General features: G+C 38.0%; 1 protein-coding gene across 1 annotated transcript; it reads left to right on the top strand.

The window, feature by feature from the left end:
* The first annotated feature begins 270 nt into the window (after positions 1-270).
* On the top strand, positions 271-18783 carry CCDC39 (coiled-coil domain containing 39). The gene is made up of 20 exons (XM_059479344.1): positions 271-442; positions 882-1001; positions 2041-2187; positions 3207-3365; positions 4320-4412; positions 4499-4627; positions 5151-5342; positions 6963-7066; positions 7379-7511; positions 10414-10608; positions 11273-11437; positions 12004-12141; positions 12957-13165; positions 14376-14499; positions 15212-15371; positions 15672-15778; positions 17064-17204; positions 17339-17518; positions 17733-17815; positions 18416-18783. The coding sequence occupies exons 1-20, from the start codon at positions 341-343 to the stop codon at positions 18573-18575; spliced, it is 2841 nt and encodes a 946-aa protein (XP_059335327.1). The 5' UTR covers positions 271-340; the 3' UTR covers positions 18576-18783.
* Positions 18784-18942: the final 159 nt, after the last annotated feature.

Raw genomic sequence — 18942 nt, 5'->3', positions numbered from 1 at the left:
GCTCGGTGCATCTGGCTCTGGCAGAGGAGCGGGGGGCTCTGAGGGGCTGCCGGCGGCTCTGGGGCTGACACCGTCCCCTGCAGCACAGCCACGAACGGCAGAGCCCGTGCCCGGCCCGCTGTGCCCCAACGAGCCGCGTCCATCCTGAGCGGGCCCGGCTCGGCTCGGCTCGGCTCGGCCCGGCTCGGCCCGGCCCGGCCCGGCCCGCGGGCGCAGCGGGGGCGGCGCCGCCCGAGGCCCCTCCCGGCCGGAGCCGCCGTTGTCGCCGTTGCCAAGCGCCCGGAGCCGCCTCAGCCCCGGCCCTGCCGCAGCCCCGGCCCTTGCGGGCCCCTCCGCGACCATGGAGAACCCCACGGCCGCCTCGGTGCTGGCCGACCTGCAGTGGGATCCCGGCTATGCTCTGCCTGTGGCCAACGCCGAGAACAAGGCGCTGGAGGAAGAAGTGAGTGCGGAGAGAGGAGCCCGGCCTTCCCCCGGGCCGGGGAGGGAGGGAGGGAGGGATGGATGGATGGATGGATGGATGGATGGATGGATGGATGGATGGATGGATGGATGGATGGATGGATGGATGGATGGATGGATGGATGGATGGATGGATGGAAACCTCTCGGGTTCCGCGGAGCTGCCCGGGGATCGGGAGGGCGATGCCCGCATCCCCCGAGCCCCGCAGGAGCAGCGGTGCGAGTTGTCCTTTCCCTCGGCAAACTCCGGGTTTTCTCCTGAAATCCCTCATTTCACTGCTTTGGAGGGATGTAGCAGAAACATGCGCAGTTTTCTTACGTTATTTTCTCATTAATACGTGCAGTGACTGTATTTAGGTAATTGCAGGTAATAAACACTTGACCACAAACAGTAACTTGTCGATTCTGACTCTTAAACAGCTGCACAAGTTGCAAAAGGAAAAAGAGGACCTGCAGAATGAGCTGACCAACTGTGAGGAGCGCATAGAGGCGATGACGTCTCATTTGAAAAACGTGAGACAAGAGATAAACTTCTCTCAGGTAAAACACCCACCCCCTGTAGCAGGTCCGTTTAGACAGACAGACCTGTAACCTGAGTATCTCTCTGTGCCTGGTGCCCCTATCTATTTTGCCAGCTTTGTTAGAGATTTGTTAGGCCTTTATTCCAGAATTTCCACAGGAAACAAAAGTTAAGCTACGTACCTCAGTGATATTATTTGATCGTCATTAAGACCACCCAAATTCAAAGTACTGTACCTAGGAAAAAGGCAGGAGGGGTGCATTTTAGATTTCTTCCTGAATGGGGACTTCTGTAGATATTAATAGAAAAAAAAATGGTCAAGGAAACACCAGTGTAAGGGAAAAAAATTATAATCTTTATAATGGTGAAGAATTAGTTGTGAAATGCTGGTGAAGACTTAATTCACAGACCTGAAAAATTAATTGAGATGGTCAAGATCTAAGTCTTTACCTACATTCTGAATTAACCGACCAAAAGGGCTGGTTTAGACTTCTAAAGAGTCTTCAGACAAAGATTTACGCCTTTCAGATAAAATATCCTGGTGAAAAAGTCTTAAGGAACTTCTCTGCAGCTGAACAACTTCTTGGGTTTTTTTGGCCAGGTTCAAGCATTAATTTGAATTAAGGAAAGAAAGGTTAAGCAATATCCAGGTACTGTTATAGCAGGGGAGATCTCTCTCAGCACAGAATGATAGAATAATTTTTATGGTGTGCCTCCTGGATCTGATCACCAGTAATGCCACTGGTGATCAAGAGCATCAAGATTTTGGTGCTGAAATGTTAAGATTCTAAATCTTGGGTGAAAAATCTTAGAATTGAGTTTTTAGGGGCTATAAAAGGGCTACAATCTGTGGATACTTGATACAATGTGTACATATGTATAAATAACAACGTGTATTTAAGATACTAAAATCAAATCAATAAATTTTCTCTGAAAATTCCTTCATTTACATGGTGAAACCATCTCTCCCAAATTTGGGATTCAATTATATATGAAAGAAAAGATTGCTGATGTGTGCCTTTTGTTTATTGTAAAATACTGAACTTTATTATTCTGCAGTCTCTTTACAAAGCCAAAGAGAGTGAAATTGAAACTGAACATCACTTTAAAGCCCTTGCTGAGAGAGAATATGGACGTCTCAAAAACGACATTAAACGACTGAAAGATGAAATAGCTTCCTTGAGAGAAAAGAGAAACACTCAAGAAGTAAGGTTTGAAATGTTTGGAAGGGAGCACCTTTATTGCAAAATTTTATGGCTTGTCCTCACTCGCACATGGTAGTATGTCATTAATAGTTAATTATAACAAAGCTTATAAACTGTAGTAGATGATCTGGATGGGCTTTTCCCTGTGCAGGCAAGCAAAATGACACTGAGGATGTTATTGCATAGACTGGTCAAGACTTAGCAAATATTAATTAGATATTGAAAGAATTCTGTTCTTAATGCCAGATACACAGCCATGCATCCATCTCACTGTGTTTCTAATTCTCACAGGTATTTTCTCAATGGTTTAAAAATCAAATGGTTGGTGGCAAATAATCTCTGCATAAAATAAACTTGGGTCATGATTTCAAGATGAAAGATTTGGTTTAAGTTACAAAGTAATCTAATACTACTCAGTTACAGGTGGTCTTCTGGGTTTGAAACTGTCTCTTTTTCTTTCTATTCATTATTTAATTATTTTTTTAGATTTGCTCTTTTTCTTCTTAAGTCTGTTTGTAACTCCAGTCTCTCAGAATGGGTAGCAGGATGAAGATATTCACACTGTTCATCTGGATCTAGATTCTCTCATTTTTGTGTCAGGATGTCTCTTCACAGTCATGTGAAGAGGTCACATTTGAAAATTGATATGTAGGATAAGGGTCCGACATAAGGTCTAAAAACTCAGTGAGTGAGGGAGAAACTTTCCCTTTGGATGCCTCAGATCAGTTTATTATATGGAACAAATACCCTGCAGATGGGTATATCTTGCCAGAGGTTGACTTTAATGTTTAAAATTATTTGCATTTTAAATTTGTGGCAACCTACTGGCTTGTTTCTTCTTTAAGACCAGGATGTCCAATAGCATTCCTCAAGTATAATTAATAAAAAAGAAAACTATCAAGTCTGTGGACAAGACGTGGGCAGACTTGTTACCAGTAGCTTGAACTGGATGCTTCAATTACTATTCAATGGATATTAGATATTTGATATTGAGCCTTTCATTTTCTCTTCTTTTATTAGAATACTATAATAAAGCACACTAAGAAGCTGGAAAACTTAAAACAACAGATGGACTGGGATGAGGAACTTCTGGAGAGCTGGCTAAAGGAATTAAACCGCACAGATAATGACGCCAGTGCAATCCAGAAGTATGCACTGCAAGATGAAGGGAAACTAGGAGTAAGTAGAAATGACAGCAACTTTCAGAAACCAAAGGAAGAATCATTTTATCAAGTCAGATAAAATGAAGACAAGATTTTGTACAGCACTGCTTTGAACCTGGTTTCCATTTGGCACAACGGTGCAATTCCATATGAGACTCATTTTGAAGTTGAGAGAGCAGGTTTTACAATAATGAGAGACACAATTGAAGACATTAATTTGCTTATTCATCTGCATAAGATTTAAGTTTAAATTTTTTTGAGAGGATGCACAAATAGATAATGAAGTCTAGAAAACAGGGCCACTGAATTAAAAGAAGTTAGTTCAAAAATTCACCCAAGTATGAGTGAATAGTGTAGGATTTCCCTTTAGAACTGAATTTATTACTATTGCTGTTGCATTTATTAATATTGCTGAGAACAAATTACAGATGCTTCAGTAAAGCTATCTGGGATAATGGAAGACATAAACATATATGTCTGTATAAAGAGGAATTCCAGTCAAAAGTTCAGAGTTTATAAGGGTGAGTTCCCAAGTATATTATTAATAAAGAGGTAAGTAACCCTGGTTATTACTCTTTTTAAATATTCTTTTTTCTTTATTTATTAATATTATTATTTTAAAATTTTCATTAAATAGAGTAAGGAGAAATTTGATTTTTATTCATTAAATACTTAACCCAAAAACTTTGGTTTACACAATCACTCTCACTGCTGTATGCCAAGGACACTACACACACATTTAAACACAGTTGAGGGTTACTTTGGTCTTGCTGAAGTTTGGTTCTTATGGCCAGTTGTATTGACTGAAAATTTGGGAGGCTATGATGTAAATTTTTTGTTATCTAAAACACAATAAAATTGATGCCTCAATAATTTAAGTCCTGTTTTTTGCAGGGCTTTAAGAATTTATAAAATGTGATCTATTTTCAAATACTTCATTTTCAAATATTTCCATATCCTTTCATTTTAGGCATTAAACCTTCAGATAGAAAAGTTGACCATGGAAGCAAACCAGAAGCGCAGAGCTCTGGACAATGAGCTTACAGAAACCATCACAGCCCAGGTTTGTGCTTAAGGTTCTCAAAGATCCCTTGTTTCTATGTGGCATTTTAAACTTCAGAAATCATGGAGGTGCTTTCTTTTAAACAGATGGAGCTTGACAGAGCAGCTGAGGATTTTCGCAGGGTTCATCAAGAAAGGCAAGAAGTCATCAGGCAGTGGGAGAATGCAATTCATCAGATGCAGAAAAGAGATCAGGAGATAGATCAATGTGCTTTGGTAAAACTGCTGTAACTGATCCATTTCTGGGGTTTGGGTTTGATTCGGGATGCTTTTTTTGTTTATTATTTAAAATCAAAACTCCAGTATAATTTTCTGGGTAGCTAATGTTTTACTTAACCTTTCAAAATGCACAATTTTCACTGCGTAGCTATACATCTGTCAGGTAGTAAGCATCATTAATGCTGGTAATTTTCCTGTTTAATTTCATCTGTTTCAAGTCTACCTGAAGTTCTGCTTAGCTTCTTTTTTTCCCAATTCAATCAATAAAGAATTATTTTATTTTCATAAGAGTTTACAGTGTCTTTTTGTTTTTAAATTATTAGAATATTTTGGAAGTTTCCTGTCCAAAACCACTGTAGTGTTTGGTGTGATATATCCATGGAATAAAGTAATTTTAAGAATGATAACTGGGCTGTCTCAGGAAAATAGTAATCATAATAGGAATTGATCTTCTGGTTGTACCCTTTATTAATCTAACACAACTCATGCAAGCAAATCTAAAAAGTTTTTATCCTGACAGCTAATTGCAGAGATAAAACAGGAGATCCGAAACAAGGAAATTTTGCTGAGAGAGAAGACTGCCTTTTTGGTAAATGAAACTGTTAATAACATGGAGTATGAAAAGAAAATCCTCACTGCTGAGCGGGAAGCAAACAACCTCCGAAAGGAGTTCCAGGCTCAGGATGCTCGAAGGACTCAGCTGCAGGATGAGGTAAGGGGACCAAACAGTTCAGGAAAACAGAATGAAACTAGAACTGAGCACCAGATGGAGGAAATACAGGAATAGCATCTCCTTTTCTCTGGTTTTATACTAGGCTCGTAATAATTCACCAAAATGTTGCTTTTCTCAGCCAAGTCCTGTTTATTGGGATCTGAGCCCTCAACTTAATCCAGTCATTGAGAGTGGTGAAAAGATTGGAATGTATTCTCTGTTGTATGGGTGTAAAATGGATAAATTCTCTCTTAAATGGTCTAACACTGTTAGATGCCTCAGGAGGCTTCTTTCCTTTAGCAGACATAGACTGCAGTATTGGATAAAGATGAGAGAAATCTCTTCCAGATTCCAAACAATTCCTGTCCTGTGCTCTCAGGGGAGTGAGTTGATGGCCTGGTAGTGTGGTTACAATTCCTGGGGAGAACACCCACTGCTTTCACATGGATTTCTAATCAAAAAGGACAGGGCTGCCCTGTGAACAAGCCATGCTTGATGCTGTCCGTACTGAATTTGAACTTAAACTTGGGAATGAGCTGCACTGCTTAATTACTTAAATGCCTGTAGAAGTATTTCTAAGAAGTAATTCAAGTTTCATGGCTCTGCTGAGAAGGGATACACTTGTATTACCTGAGTAAGTTTTTTCTTAACAAGAAAATGGTAACACTGGGGTACTCAGCAAGCTTGGTGATTTTTGAAAAACCCTGCATCTGCTGTTGCCTTAACTTTGGGATAGCTTTTCTGTAGCAGGTGGTTTATGGACTGATCTCCTAATTAAACTGTAGGTAGCTCAAACAAGGTGTAGGCTATTAGATTACCCTGTAATTTATGCAAGCTTGAGGGTTTGTAGAATTGGTCGGTTTTCATCTCAAGCTGTGAGATTCTTGCTTGAAGTTTTTCACAATTAATACTCCATGATGAGATAGTAGAACAGTCTCCCTTTATTAGAATATCTGTGGGATGCATGTGAGAAACGAGGAGGGAAGGAGACAGTTCAGCCAACAACTTGTGACCTCTAAGAAACCTGCTATACAAGCTCCTGATCAGTTTTCTTCATCTGTGAAAGTGAAAACAATTAAACTTATGCTGCTAAGTGATACTGTGAAGATTAAAGAGCTACTGATTGTATTCCTATCCTATTTAATAAGTGTATGCTGGCATGTATTTTTTACCAAATTAAATATCTGTGTATTTTTGTCACAGTGATTTCTTAATCAAAATAATTTTATGTATCCAGCAAAGTTTGACACAGAAATGTTTATTAGATATATAAGGCTATCCATGTCCACAAAGAACCTCAGCCAAGTCAACTGTGCAATATAAAACTATGGTTCCACTTACACAGATGCTGTTGGACAAGAATTGCAGTCCATAGCACCTCCATAATTCATAATTCTTAATTATTATTATTTTCACCAGTACTCATACTGTGTAATTCGTCTATTGAATTTACTAGCTGGGCCAATTTACAGTACCTCAGAATTTGCAGCACTCCTCATTTGGAGAGCACTGTTTAAAAGCAATGGAATACTTTCCAATAAATAGGAAATATAATTTTAAGTGTCTTAACATGTACCAAAGTAAGTAAGAGCTTTCTTGCTCAATTTTGTCATTTATTAGCTGCAGAATTTGAAATCTGTTGTGAACAGAACTGCTTCTGATCTAGAGTCTTTGAGAACACAAATTACCAATCTGAAGAAAGAAATTCAGGGAAAACAAGCCAGGTAAGAAACAGACATTTAAAGATAACATTTGTAAGGATTAATAATACAACCAAATACTTGAGATAGAAAAGAACCTTAAATAATGTGGATGACTGAAACCTCCAACTTTCTGGTTATTCATGCATAGATTTGGCACTGAGTAATTTAGGCAAAATGCTCTTGGTAATCCTTGTTTTTAAAGGATGGGGGAAAAACAATCAGAGCCTTGCTTATCACAGATTGAAGTTTAGACTGAGGCTCAGTCAGATTTGCTGCTTCCTTTTGGCAGCATTGTCTAGGAAACCTACATTTAACCTCTGTTATTTTGTTTAGCTTAAAACTTCTTAATGAAAAAAATGCAAATCTTTCTGATAAACTGAAGCTTGCAATTGAGGAGACACTCACAGCAGAAGAGAAAGCTTTGAAGTTGGAAGAAATATTGAAAGAAGAAGAAAAAAGTGTTGAGGTAAAATGTTTTTTGTGGTTTCTAGAAATGAGGAGTTGTTTGTATTTGCAAGCTTTATATTTTAAAATTATCTCTTTAATTAAAAAAATTTCTATTAAAATGAAATTAAAGTATTGATAGGACATGTAGCTATTTCATCAAATATTGAAGTGTGCATGTAGATATATCTGTGCTGAGAAAACTCTGAAAGAAAATAAATTATCCTAGTAATTCCAACTATATTAGTTCAGGATACTGATACCCATCAATAGATTTTTTAACGAGTGAGAATCTTGTCAGGATGACTTTTCAGTATCACTGCCACCAAAAACTTCTTGGCTCTAGTAAAACACCACCAAAATTTATAAACCTGCAAAGAGCTGCAGGCAAACAGTTTAAAAATATTTAGAAATCTTTTAATCAGATTTGGCTGGCCTGGTCTGCTCTTCATTATTTTAATTCTACTACATGACACTCTGACACATCCAACTTGTGGACTGTTAAATAATTACTGGCTCACTTTAGATTCATTTTTGTGAATAAAGATTTTGATCTGGGAAGTGACATATACAAGCTATAATAAGGTGACTTTTTTTTAACATGCCTAATAATACCTTTCTAAAACTGAAAGCCCACTTCTTAGGCTGCAAATTAAGTATAGGGAAAAAAATTCTGTATCATCTGCTTAGCTGTAAAGAGCTTTTGAATAAATGCAGTGTTGTAATGCAATCTTCTGAACTTTCCTGCGTTTCAGGAAATCCTTATACTGTTTTGTCATTTTGCTACTAATTCTCTTAAAGTATTTTCAGTACTTAGCTTCTGACTGAACATGACAGAAATATTCTTTTACATTTTGCTGGAAAACTGAGCACTGGATATTCTGAAGCTTTCATTGCTCCAGAATGACCAGGTTAAATTAATGTGGCAGCAGGTGTCCCACATGACTGACAACAAAGCTGTACCTCTGCATGCTCTCTCATACCACTGTATGCTCTCTTTTTTCTTCTCCATTTTATGTTTCCTAGAGCATGCATGTGAAATGATGCCTTGCAGTAGAGTGAATGTCATTTTTCAAACTTTTTAACTCTACAGGCATTAATCACACATTTTAAATACACTTTCAGAAACTAGAGATGGGATGTCTTTCCTTTATAGAGAGTTTCTTAAATTACAGGCCTTGCTGTTTTGGCTTTTCAGATAATTTGAAAACAAGTAATGATGTAGCATTTCATTAAAATGAAAACCTTCTTTTCTTCCCCTTCAGACAGTTTCCAGGGTGGCAAAAGCCTTAGCAGGTTTTCTTTACCCATGTCTGTGGCAGATAACCTAAGATGACATTGAGCCTGGCAGCTCCACAGCTGCAGGGGAATATTTTAGCAAGGATGAACTGTTCTTGAACAATGTCTGTAATGTATTAGTCAGAAGCCTCCCTTCCATCACCATTAGACACACATGGCTATTTGCTGCATCTGTTAATTTGCTGTGAAGAGATATTTACAGGAACAATGTGGATGAAATGTCACTGTTTTGCTCTCTAGTTCTGTGGTACTTCTCCCTGCTCAATTTGTAGCAAAAAACTGTTGAACGGTGAGGCTCATTGAATGTCTTATCTCTTTTAACAACTTCACTTAAAGGGAGAGCAACAATTTCTGTTCAAAAAACTAATTCAGATATGCAGTAAGGACCATGAAGTGAAGGTCAAATTACGATCTAGTGTCAGTGGATGAATTTATAATTGTTATTAGCATCAGAAATACAGCTCAGAATTTGGCACTTGCTTAAAAATCAGTTTGCTTCCAGAAGAAAGTTCCTTTGTTCAAGCATGATGCAAAGCCTACTGACATGTCCTACAGTCCATAATAATTTCATATTAAACTTACACTTGCCTTTTACATCTGGAGTTTTGAATTTGGAATTGCACTTACAGCAAGTTCAACTACAAAAAAAAATCTGTTGGGTAGAATGGGCAATGTGATTACAAACCCTTAGAGAAGGCATTAAATTACCTTTTACCATTTTTTAAGCCAGTAAGATGGTTACATACATATTAAATCCAGAATAAACACATTGTTACTCAATGTAGAGAAGTGATTTCTCAGGTGTTTTGCATATTAATTTAAATGTACATCTTCAAATTCTGTACCAGACTTGAGTTGAATGTAAATGAGTCCTTTGGAACAGGAAGGGGAAATCACATCACTTGTTGTAGGATGTGAAACTGGTACGCTCAATGGCCTGAGCTTTGGAAGGGCTTTGGCTACTTATGTGGGAGAGGTGGAAGGAGGGAGGGAAAGAATAAAATTGTTTTCCCTATTAGGGTTATAAAAAGAAAATAATCTCAATTTTCATTGTTTTCAGTCCATTTCAGGTTATCTGAAATGTTCAGCATTATTTTTTATCCTGCTAAAACTTCATTTCCTGCACTGTGTTAATGCCAACTTACCTCTGAATGATTTTAGAAAGTGTTATTTTTCAAAATTATTCCATCTTAGATAAACACACATGTACATATTTGTGTACACACAGTGTTACAAAATTTAATAAACCATTGAAAAGCTTTGTATTATATTCCTGAAATATTCACAGATGCTGGAGGTAGTAAGGAGATTTTTTTTTAAAAGAATGACAGGAATTTAGATTTCTGAAAGGCTGAAAAGAAGACCACTCCTATAACTGGGAAAAAAAGTCATGTAATTGTAGGGTAGGATTAGATTTTTTAAAAATGAATAAAAAATATTACTTTCTCTTTAAGTCAAATAGATTTTTTTGCCAACCATTTTGAAGACTTACAAAATTCCACGTTCATATTAATGGATATTGTAATAATATATTTCTCTCTATGATTAATAAAAACAATTTCTCAGAAATGAATTTATGTGATGAATTACTTATTTCTTCTACTTAATGATCAATTTGTCACCAGGAAAAAGAAAATGAAATGAGACAGTTAAAGGATCTACTTTTCAAGAAGACTTGGGAGTTAAAAGCGCAGAGTGAAAAGGAGAAGATTATTCTGGCAGAAATTGAGGGAGGTCAAAAAACACTTAAAAGTCTCAAGACTCGACTGTGCAAACTTGACACAGATCTGTTAAAACAACAAGAATTAATATACAACCAGGTAAAATAATAATGTATTTTCATACTATGATTGTTTCTTGAGTCTACTGACAGCACATTGTTTGAATTCTGTAATCTTGAGCAGTTTTCCATTTTAGAAATGTTATGCAGTATCATTTGAAGGCTGCATTTATTTCTGTTTCTAGATGTACAGATAAAATTGAAATTACTGAAACTTGACAAAGTATATCACCTACATTTTGCACTTGTGTGTTTCATTATTTTTTGGATCTGCTGCTTTTACAACTAATTCCTAAAATCTGTTCATTACTTTGATCCCTCTGAACCACAGACACCTCAGGGTATATTTTTAAAGCAATACAAGAGGTACATGCCAAAATCCTGTTATTTACTAATTGGATTATGTGCATATTTCCTATGCACCACTTTGAAAATTTGCTTTTATATCAGCATCCACTGGTAGCAACAAGATGGCAACTCCACTGTAAGCTTCCCTACAGCAGCTGTGCTGAGTGTGCTTTGTTACTCTTCTAGAAGATTACCCCAAACCATCACTGCTCATCAGTCATCTGAGATATTTTGCTAATGAGGTCTAAAAGCCAGAAAACAATAGCTTAATTGGGTGACTGTCTTAAAGCCAACATTTAGATCCAAGTTTATTGCTTATCTCAGACTATTAATTCTCTTCAAATTTATTTTAACAGGATTTTTATATTCAGCAAATACAGAGACGGCTGTCACGGTTAGAAGGGGAGATTAATTCAGATGAAAAAGAAGTTTTGGAAGGAAAAGTTGCTGAACTTAAGAAAACTTTAGAAGAAAAGAAAAAGGCATATGATGCTCTACAGTCACTGTACAGGAAACTTCAGGTAACTGCCTTAGAACATATTTGACTGTGTTTTATTTAGAACCCTCAGCAAATTAAGTAGATTGGATCTTAGTAATGAAGAAGTTGGTAGTAGGCTAAAGGGTATCAGAACTTTGTGTAACCCATGCGGAAAATTTCATAAATTCCCAATAACTTCCAAAAAAAGAGATTATTACTGCCCAAGTGAGACACCTTAGCATGAAGACAAGCATTGAATGTTGGAAAGACAAGCTGAGCTTTCATCAATGTGTGACTGACGCCTTGCAAATGTCTGAGTTTATCATTAGGTCCATGCAGAAATAGGAGAATGCTGTTTTGTAACGCTATTACTTTTATAGTTTTCATAAATTCTTAAGTACGGTTGCATTTAAAGTTGTCCAAATTCCCCGTGTAGCACTCTGCATGAGGTCATGCCATGCAGTTTGCAGAGCAGCATATTGGACACATCATGGTGACGGTTCTGATTCCAGGACTTAAAAACATCTCATCTCATTTAAAATTACCTGGTAGCTTTTGTTGCAATTTACATTCACTGAAATAAGCTCAATTTAACCTATTTTGAAACAGAGTGATATCCAAATCACCAAGAGAACAATTGATAAGACAAGAGAGGAAACAAGTGGTTTGATAGAGAAGATAGAAGAACTTACACTTTTCAATGAGAGATCACTTCAGGAGTTAAAAAAAGCAAAACACATTAAGCAGGTACAGTATTACTTTGCAACTTTACTAATACAGGACACTGTTGTTTGTTTGGGGTGTCATCTGCCTTCCACAGTGTTACATCCTTACAAACATTAGAACACCTTCTGTAGTTTTCTAATTTACACTTCTTTACCAGACTTGGAGTCATCTTCATCACTATCATCTTACTAGGCAAAGTGTTGCTTCTCCTCCCTCCACAGCAGGAAGTTTGATGAAATATCAATTTAATCCCACATTAGTTATACTACAACATCCACCAGGTCAGGGAGTGTTGCTGGTTTTTCCCCTGAGAAACAATTAGCTTTAAAATAGAAAATATATTTACTGCTCAAGGATGTCTTTACATAACACTGAGTTTTTACTCTCAAGCTGTGATGCCTACTAATAAGTTTGGCACAGTGTTGCTATTAAACTGTAAGCAGGTTTTTTCTAACAGATTATTTGAATCAGTTTGTATTCCAGTTTAAGGAATTAGAAACACTGTGTAAATCCTTTCCTCACATTTTGACAAGCAGAAGAATAAAATTCTCACTCCTCCTCTTACTGCACAATATTTTTTTCTGCAGTAGCCTTCCTAAAGGAAGCACTGACATAGTAGCAAAAAGCAAAGTAGCAGGGGAAAGAGTTTTGCCTTTGACTTCACTGGTGCACTCCCTCATCAATGAAAGCTCTTCCCCTAAACATGGAACTTTTTTGAGTTTTACAGTTGTGTATATATTAAAGGTAAAATTATGAATAAATATTAACTAACTAAATTATAAATAATCTTAATTAAAAGAATATTTCTTATTTTGATACCATTTGGCACTGATTAGGAGATGATGGTGGAAGATAATCTCTTAAAACTAGAACTGAAGCGCCTTCGAAATACTCTGTGTAATAAAGCAGAGAAAGTTCTAACACTGGAAAAACAACAATTGGAGTTAAAGAAAGTCATAGCAGAAAGAACTGAGGAAATCAGGATCCAAAAGGCAATGCTGGATTCCCAGATAAGGCTGCTGGATCAGGAACGGCACCAGCTGAGGTAACTGTTCTCACAAAAATTCAACTTGTAGCTTTGACCAAGTGCATTTTTTATGGGGACTTAGTAAAAAGAGAAGCATTTTACCCAGCTTCACCATTAGATAAATTGAAGATTAAATAAATCTTGCTCAAAGTTATCTACCAAGACAGCTGAGGCCAGCAAGAGATCCCATATGTGACCCCCCAGGCTGCAGCTTTGACCCCTTGGTGAACAGGAGATCAGTGGCCTTGCTGTGTGTGAGTGAGAAGCCTCAGCAGAAGTGAGAGGAAACCTCAGTCACAGACATTTTTTTACAGTAAACACTATGTGTGTGACTCTGCCTTTTTCAAAATAATCTGGACGTGTGAAACCATGTATCTGGAGGTATGCCAAAATATATGAGACAGAAAAGTTGCTTTTAGAGATGGTTTACTCCTACCTGCTTGATAAAACTGCAATTTCTTTGATTCAAACAGTTAGACTGGTTTGCTTTGTGGTGTATTTCATTTGGTTGAACTTTTTCTTCTTTTTAACTAATAAAGTTTCCATTGTGTGTGCTATATAACAAATTAAATCTTATTAATTACATATAAACCCTCTTATAAAGCAATGACATAGAAATAACATTTCCCTCCTGTAATAATCAGCCCAAAGCATCTGGGATGGCTTTAGCCCTGAAATCCCAGTATCTAGATTCAGCCAAAAATAAACACTCAGCAGCTGAGCTGCCCTGCTGCCCACACCCCTCCCAATGGGAATGAGAGTGATTTAGTGTGACTGAGAGCACAGACTGTGACCCTTTGGTGTCACCCAGCTGTTGGATACTCCCAGAGTCAGATCTGGGTTTGTTCCTGGCTGTTCTCACACCCATCCTGCCATGGGAATGTTAAGATACCATCAGCTGGAGCAGCTGGGGCAGCTCTGGGAGTGCATTACCAAACATGTAAATTTGGGCAAGGACTGTGGCACAGCCTCCTGGGATGCAGTGATCTGGGATGTGAAAACAGATTTGACTCAGTTTAGGTCTTCAAAAGGCACATAGGTAACCAGAACAAGGGATGTTTGTGGCTGGGAAAGCACAGAAAACCACCAAGACCTGTAGCAGCACAATTCCTGGTACAGGCTGCTGGAATGACACCAGGAATTTAAACTGCTGCAGCAAGAATTGCCCTCAAAACACTACCAGACAAACATTTTCTCAACCCATTTACTTTCTCCCCAAACAAATCAGTGCTGAATTTCAAGATCGCCTATGGAAAATTGATAAACTGAAACGCAAATACGAAATTTTTACTCTTTCCATGATGCCACCTGAAGGAGAGGAGATGAAAAGTCAGGCCTACTATGCAATTAAGGTATTTTATCAACATCATTCATTATAATTCAATTATTTAAGCTATAGATTTCCCCGGGTTCTTAGACAACCTCCATGCCTACTGCCTACTTGGAGTCTAATTGTTTTATCTGACACCACTGGTTATTGAAATGATACAGTAATTTCACAAGAATTTATGTGGAGCTTTAATTCTGAGCACTTTGAAAACTTCAGTGCTCATTAGTTTACAAATACAGAAGAATTAGTGGTCAAGTTATAATCCACTTTGAACTGGAAAGAACTTTATTGAAATCTCACGGGACCTTAAGTTCTTTCTACCTTTCATTTTACTATATGGGGTTTATACCTTGAAGAATGTCCACTTTCCCCTTTCACTTACCAACCACCTATGTATACTTCAGCTTTTCACTGGAAAAAAGAGAAAATCTGTCTTTATCCAAAATGTAGTACCCTGGTTCTTGAATAAGAATCTATTTATTTTGATCCTCACAAAATACAGATGCTGCTGGCAGGACTAAGTGAGCTCAGGCAGAGAGGCTGGTATCCATAATGAAACACCTCAAAGAACTTCAATACTGTAAATAACTCCTCCTTCCAGTTCCCTAGGCACCCAATCTCAGTTCAAGTGGTTTTAACCCCTAAATATTGCTGTATAATAAATATTTTCTGTATAATTATCTTAATATTTTTGGTATGTCTGCAGTCACCTAAAATAGTGGGTTTGCTTTCAGGCTGCACAGGAAAAGGAAGCACTTCAGCAAGAAGGTGATGATTTGGATGCAAAGATCTGCAAAGCTGAAAAAGAAATCATGGCTATGGAAAACAGTTTGTGTGTACTTAAAAACTGGAACAGACACTACAAAAACTCTCTAAAGGCAGTCCCTGAGACAAGTATGTGAAATAGAAATTAGATAGAAAAGATAACTTAATTCTAAATAATACTTATTATTTAACTTTTGTGCCCTCTGCTGGCTCTGGAACCAGTAGCTCTAAAATCATTCTCCCTCATGAAGTCAGTTACTTTTTCACAGTGATTTGGAATTAGTGGGAGAGTACTTAAAAACCCCTCAACCTAGAGGCACTGAAATACAGCCAACACCAATATAGTAGTATTCTGAGATGCAGTTATTTTCAAGTGAAAATTGAGTTGTATGCACAGCAATAATGCTGCTCCATTGTTTGGGATCACAGGTGAGGATATTGAGGAAAAATTGAAACTAGAAAAGGACAAAAAGGATGCTGAGGAAAAATACAAATACAAAAAAAGAAAGATCAAGGAACTTCAAGAAAATATCCAGGTAAATACAAGTAAAGTTCAGTCAGACAAGACTGCAGCATGTAGCTAAATCCATGCAAGTCATCCTAGAGGAAGAATAAGACATTGTGGAACAATTTTTTTTCTGCTCTTTTATTAAGATATGATTTTTAAAAGGTTCTCGATCCCCTTTCAAAAAGTGATTATTTGAATTTTCTTGAATCACACCAAAACTTCAGGGGTTTAGTCACATTCAGCTAGAAGTTTCAGAATCCCACACTGACAACTGCTGTTCTGGCAGCCACTAAAGCAGCCCCATGTGCAGCACACAGCACCATGGTACCATCCTGCCCAGCACCACAGAGAAAATTCCACACAGCCTGGGACTCTGGCATCTACACCCCAGGATTTTTCTGGAACAGGTTCAGTTTTATCAGCACTGAGGGTGCCTCAGTTAAACAGGATTAAATTAGCTGACATGCAATTTAGCAGGCTGAGCACTGAACGCAGGCAAACAAGAGCATGTGGTCTCAGGCTCCATAGCAAGGAATCACTCGTGGTTCCCCTGGTTATCAAAAAGCCACTTGGACCTTAGGAAAGAGCAACACTTAATTCTGGTGTGTGACATTTCAGTTATACTTTTATTAGGCAGAAAAAGCAAAGGCACATGGTCCTATTCCACAAGATAGTTCCAAGCCCTGAGTCACTGCCTACAGTCAATAATCATTCCCATTGCTTATCTACCACCACAGGACACAGCTCTAATTTCAGAGATGTTATTTCTTAAGGTAAAGTAAAGGGACACAGATCTTCATCAGGGAGTATCAGTCCTGGTATATAATGAGGTGTTACAGCAACCCCATTCCTGCCTTTTAATTTTTTTAAGTTCCTTTTATTTATTTATTAAAAAACCCAGTTGCCCTTATGGAACTGATTTTATTCATTCCAGTCAAAGGTATCCCTCTTCTCCTACAGGAAACAATGTTGGGTTTTTTTCAGGATAGCTTGCACTGGTAAATTGGTAGGGTGCCAAGTAAATAATTTTTGGCCACTATGAGATATATCTGAAAAGACATACCTGTAACTTCATTACCAGTGCCTTTAAGAGAGATGTAAATTACCTGGGAGTTTCTTTGTCCAGGTCTGTATCCACCAAACAGGTGGACTGGCAGAAAGTTTTGAGTTCACATTAGCACTAATTGCTTGAGCTACATTCAGAAACAAGTAGTAATGACAGCAGACCCTTTCACAAATACAAAAAGTGAAATACCAATTGAAATACCAATCCTGCTTTATAAACTAATATTACTGTTCAAATGAATTTGCAGAGCATGCAACAACACTTTGATGTAATACAGATGCAGCAGGCTCTCCTCAAAGAGCAAAAGAAGGAAAAAGAAGCTCTTATTTTCCAGCTGAAGAAAGACATTGAAGAACAGAAGCCAAAACTAAACAGGGTTCTAAAACAGGTTTGTGTGTTTATTGATGAGAGCTTTTAACTTTATACACTAGTGTGGGTTAAACTCTGTGATTTTAACTTAGCAGGTTTCTGAAAAAGTGTTGTATTTTCATAAGAATAATGCTTTAAAATATTTGTGTTAAGTGTTCCAAACTATCTAGAGAAATTGAGTCTCAGAGGGAAGATGGAACAGAAACACTGGAAGAGAGAGACATTCATCTTCGGGAGCTGAAAGCCTTCAGCAAAACTGTCAACCAAGTGATAGCTGATGTTCTAGAAGCAAATCCTGATTTAATTGCAGCCTTTCAAATGTACTTTGACAAGGTGAGCTTTCTACTTAACTGCCACCAAAATCTTGAGTGAGAGCTCCAGCCTAGTACTGAGTGTCTTTCAAGGACAACTCACAATATGGGAAAGCAGGGAAGATTCACCTGCTTCCAACATCTCTGCAAATGCCAAGCACTGTGAATGCTCCTGATATCCCAATCCTGTTATACAACCAACAGGTCAACTTGTTTTTTCTTTTCAAATTTTCTAGTACAATTTAGAGCTTCCTGTGGCTCTTTCTCCCAGTGGTAGTCAGACTTCTATGTCCCTACAGAGCTCACTACCTTCTACCAGGTAAGTTCTAACACTCCTGGGTTGCTTTTGGGTTTTTCTAAGATCAAGTTTAAACCAGCAAAATTAGTCCATAACTGAAAGAATTCTTTACTCTTGAAGGTCATCTCAGTTTTCTTTTTGCTGAAGACTGTAAAAACTGTTTCCTTACTCTGTCCTTAAAGTTTACTACAATCTTCTAGCACATGGGTTTAGATAACCATCGGCTTAGATAACCCAGTAATTACAGAATTGCATTTACTTTTGTTCACTGTGCTCTAAATAAAAAAAAGTGTTTTGATATTATAAAAGGACAATCTTGAGCCACATTTTACAGTTGGTAGGGTGAACACCCCTTCCTAATTAAATAGAGAAGATACTGATGCTTTTACTGGTACTTTTTCCCCTGTTCAGTGTATGCTCAAATAGAACCTGTGTCATGCTGACCCAGTTATGAGCCAAAATTCTCGGGGGTTACTGAAGCCATTTAGTGCTACAGAAATCTTTTAGGGAATTTCTGGAATGAACATGGCTACTGGGTGGCTTCATTGTGAGCCACCCTTGGCAGCACTGCTTTAGATGCAGGGATTTCTGTATCCTAATTAGTAAATGTTTGTCTTTCAGAGCTCCTACTAGAAGAACTTCAGCCTCTACTGAGGTTTCACCACCCAACGTGGTGGAGCTGACCCTGCCCATCCCCACCCCTGAGGAAGCAGCAGCTCTTGACTCACAGCCAGCCAGCAGGGGCAGCATCTCTGGGATATCTGAACGCAAGAAGAGTTAAGTCATTTTTTACAGGCCACTGTAGTTGAGATTTCTTACTTTCTGCAACAAACTTTTATCCATGAAGTTATCTGGAAGACTTGCAGCTGAAGTACAATTGTCATTGTGTGGTTCTGCCACTCACCTCTGCAGATCTCCCTGGAAACCATGTAAAACCTTTTCTTCAGCAACACAGCTGCTGCCTCCAAGCTCTTGTAAACAAATCCCCCTCACAGCCCAAACCAAGGGTTCATGCTTGAGCTTACCTAGACAATAAATGGTGTTGCAAAACTTGCTCTTCTGCTTCAAGTTGGGTTTTGGGTTTTTTTACATTACTCTCAGAGAACATGCAATACACTTGCCTTCACAGACACAGCACCATTCCATGG

This window comes from Ammospiza nelsoni, chromosome 10, assembly GCF_027579445.1.
Source record: "Ammospiza nelsoni isolate bAmmNel1 chromosome 10, bAmmNel1.pri, whole genome shotgun sequence".
NCBI lineage: Eukaryota > Metazoa > Chordata > Aves > Passeriformes > Passerellidae > Ammospiza > Ammospiza nelsoni.
Note: the sequence above shows the minus strand (reverse complement) of the source record. Positions and strands in the feature narration are given on the sequence as shown.

Coding starts and splice junctions, on each gene's coding strand:
- CCDC39 (XM_059479344.1), top strand. CDS start 341: ATGGAGAACCCCACGGCCGCCTCGGTGCTGGCCGACCTGCAGTGGGAT. Junction 3,366..4,319: donor AAGATGAAGGGAAACTAGGA/GTAAGTAGAAAT, acceptor CTTTCATTTTAG/GCATTAAACCTTCAGATAGA. Junction 7,512..10,413: donor AAGAAGAAAAAAGTGTTGAG/GTAAAATGTTTT, acceptor ATTTGTCACCAG/GAAAAAGAAAATGAAATGAG.